This window comes from Benincasa hispida, chromosome 1 (assembly GCF_027475165.1).
Source record: "Benincasa hispida cultivar pf3 chromosome 1, pf3_genome.v1.1, whole genome shotgun sequence".
Lineage (NCBI taxonomy): Eukaryota > Viridiplantae > Streptophyta > Magnoliopsida > Cucurbitales > Cucurbitaceae > Benincasa > Benincasa hispida.
Window position 1 is genome coordinate 79,607,892 of NC_143478.1, and position 3,187 is coordinate 79,611,078.

The window sequence follows — 3,187 nt, forward strand, 5'->3', positions numbered from 1 at the left end:
CCAACTTGAAAAATTTTGTTCTCAAAGAAATTATCAAGTTCAATGAAACGGGAATTACTTACCTAGTTCCTGACAGAAAATAGGTAAGTCTTATCCATGTTGTCCCCAAAAAACCAACATGACAATTGTGGAGAACGATAAAGGGGAGATGGTGCCGATGTGTGTACAAAACGGGTGGAGAATGTACATCAATTTCTGAAAGCTCAATGAGGTAACCAAGAAAGACTACTTCTTATACCTTTTCTGGATCAAATGGTGGAACGGCTCACCGAAAAACCATTTTTCTATTTTCTTGATGGCTTCTCTGGATTGTACTAAAGCCCCATCGCCCAAGAAGACTAGGAAAAGGCCACGTTCACCTGAACATACGGCACATATGACTTCAGGAGGATGCCATTCGGGCTCTGCAATGCCCTAGGTATGTTCCAAAGGTGTATGATGAGTATATTTTTCGATTTTATAGAAAACTACATAGAGGTGTTTATGGATGATTTTACGGTTTACGGACAGTCTTTCGAGGATTGCTTGTATAATCTTAGCTTAGTATTGAGACGATGCATTGAGGCTAACCTGGTATTGAATTATGAAAAATGTCATTTTATGGCTTCTTATGGGATTGTTTTAGGACATCTAGTTTCTGCAAGAGAAATTAAGGTAGACAAAGCTAAGATAGATGTTATTGCTAACCTCCCCTATCCTACATGTGTTAGGGAGATTCGTTCTTTCCTTGGTAGCGCAAGTTTCTACAGGCATTTCATCAAGGATTTTTTGAAGTTGGTACTACCACTATCAACATTGCTTCAAAAGGATGTTCCATTTGATTTTGACAAGAAGTGTCAAGAGGCATTTGACACTTTAAAGGAGAAGCTGACCACCACCCCAATTTTGCAACCTCCAAGATGGGACGTACCATTCGAGATCATGTGCGATGCTAGCAATTTAGCAGTGGGAGCGGTACTAGGACAAAGGGTCGACAAGAAGAGTCATGTCATATGTTTTGCGTCAAGGACCCTAAATCCTATCCATATTATGCCACGACTGAGAGAATTTCTGGCTATCGTTCTTGCTCTAGATAAATTTTGATCTTACATTCTTGATTTTCCTATTACTATCTTTACTGATCACTCTGCTCTCAGGTACCTAATGACCAAGAAGGAGTCAAAGCCTTGACTTGTGTGTTAGATGCTTCTCCTTCAGGAATTCATTTTGACTATCAAGGACATGAAGGGAGCAGAAAACTTGGTAGCTGATCATTTGAGCAGGATAGTACAAGAAGAAGACCCTGTGCCCTTACGAGAGGATTTTCCAGACAAGTTCTTATTCCAGATTGTCACACCTACTCCATGATATGCTGACATGGTCAATTTCCTGGTTATTGGTAAGTTTCCTTACGACATGCCTAGTTCTAGGAAGGCTAAATTAAGGAGTGATTCAAAGTATTTTGTTTGGGATCCAACACACCTTTGGAAGATTTGTTCTGACCAAATCATTAGGAGGTATGTCCCAGATGAGGAGTTTGAATCTGTGCTTACATTCTATCATGAGATGGCTTGTGATGGGCATTTTAGTCCTAGGAGAATTGCTAGGAAAGTTGTGGCTAGTGGGTTGAGTTGGAATTCTGTGTTCTCTGACTGTTTTGCATTCTATAAGTCCTGTGAGAGATGTCAGAGATCAGGATCTTTGTCTAGGAGGAATGAGTTGCCATTAAATTCTATTCTTGTGTGTGAAATTTTTTATTATGTGGGGTATGGATTTCATGGAGGCCATTATTCTTTGTATCGTTTTATGCATGTTGTAATTTTTTGGGTTAAATGCATAATTTCATTATGTCTCCGTAAAATTTGGAAAAATTGGGACTATCCGCTTTCACTTTATGGTCCCTTCACAGGGTTCCTTCAGAATGTGTTGCAAATTTTGATGAAACTTCTCAAGTGAGCATGTGGGTCTTCACCTGGTCTCCCTCCAAATTGTCTAGCTATCTGAATCATCTGAAGCATGACAGATTTCATTTCAAACCTGGAACCATCTAGTGCTTGACACATAATTCCAGGTGAGAAATTATATAGGATTGGCGAAACATAGTCTCTTATGGGTCTATTGCAATCATTAGCTAGAAGAATGAGATTGGCGAGAGCATTTTGCATTATCATTGATAGCATTTAGCTCTTCTGGATTGTTTCGTTGATCTGTCATCCTCTGAGTCTTGTTCTTTTGTCTTCTTCTTCTGTGAAAGGTCCTCTCGATCTATGGTTCAAATACTAGCTCAGGTGTTGATCCCTTACTCATAAAACTTTTGTACCGATTTTTAGATTAGGGTACAATACACCAAAAATCGAGACCTGCATAAATAAAAAACAATAATCTTAGTGCAACTTAGTTACTGCAATCCCCGACAACAGCACCAAAGACTTGATGTGTTCTATCTATGCGATGAATTAAGTGTTATGTGATACCTTATAAACGCATTGTTTTACCTAGTTAGACCCAGGTATAAATCCAACTAGAATCCTGGTGAGTATACGGTCGAACTTAGGGATTGCATTCTATTGATGCATTGACAATGATTGTTTCGATCTTGACGCGAATTGTTTGTTAAATATGTAATGAGTTTGTTGTTCCTATTCTATCACTAATGAAAATAAATAGTTGTGAATGCGATGGGAATCACAATTGTAAGTAAAACAGCCTATGCGAAGAGATGTAAATTTCAAATGAATAAAAAAAAATAGGGTTGAGAGATATATTTGATGCGTTCGTTTATGCGGTGAACTTATGAAAGGAATTGCGGTGATGGAAAATGCGTTGTGCAACAAGTTTTCTCAGCAGAATCCAAGTATAAATACTATTGAGTTTCCAGGTAAGTCCAGGGTCGAACTCAGGGACTAAGGAAAACAATATGCGGTGATAATTTTTAAGATGACTTTGCGATAACCAATAAGTCAAAGAGTTGTTGTGTTGTTGTTTGCGATATAAAAAGTATATGGCAGATTTGAGAAAAGATTGATTATGCGGCAGATACACTAAGTATGTGGAGGAATGGATTGAAAAGATCTTTAGCTAGCGTTTCCCGAGAATACGTTCAAACTATGCGATCATGCTACACTCATGCGACAACAAATCATTTTCCAATGCAAATGCGGTAACTCCTAATTCTAGGACGCATATGATGAATGCGATAATGTCTATA

The 3,187-nt window shown here is 38.4% G+C and overlaps 1 protein-coding gene across 1 annotated transcript; it reads left to right on the forward strand.

The window, feature by feature from the left end:
• The first annotated feature begins 1,356 nt into the window (after positions 1–1,356).
• LOC150038752 (uncharacterized) lies at positions 1,357–2,030 on the forward strand. Its single transcript, XM_090314337.1, has 2 exons — positions 1,357–1,745; positions 1,889–2,030. The coding sequence occupies exons 1-2, from the start codon at positions 1,357–1,359 to the stop codon at positions 2,028–2,030; spliced, it is 531 nt and encodes a 176-aa protein (XP_090170463.1).
• Positions 2,031–3,187: the final 1,157 nt, after the last annotated feature.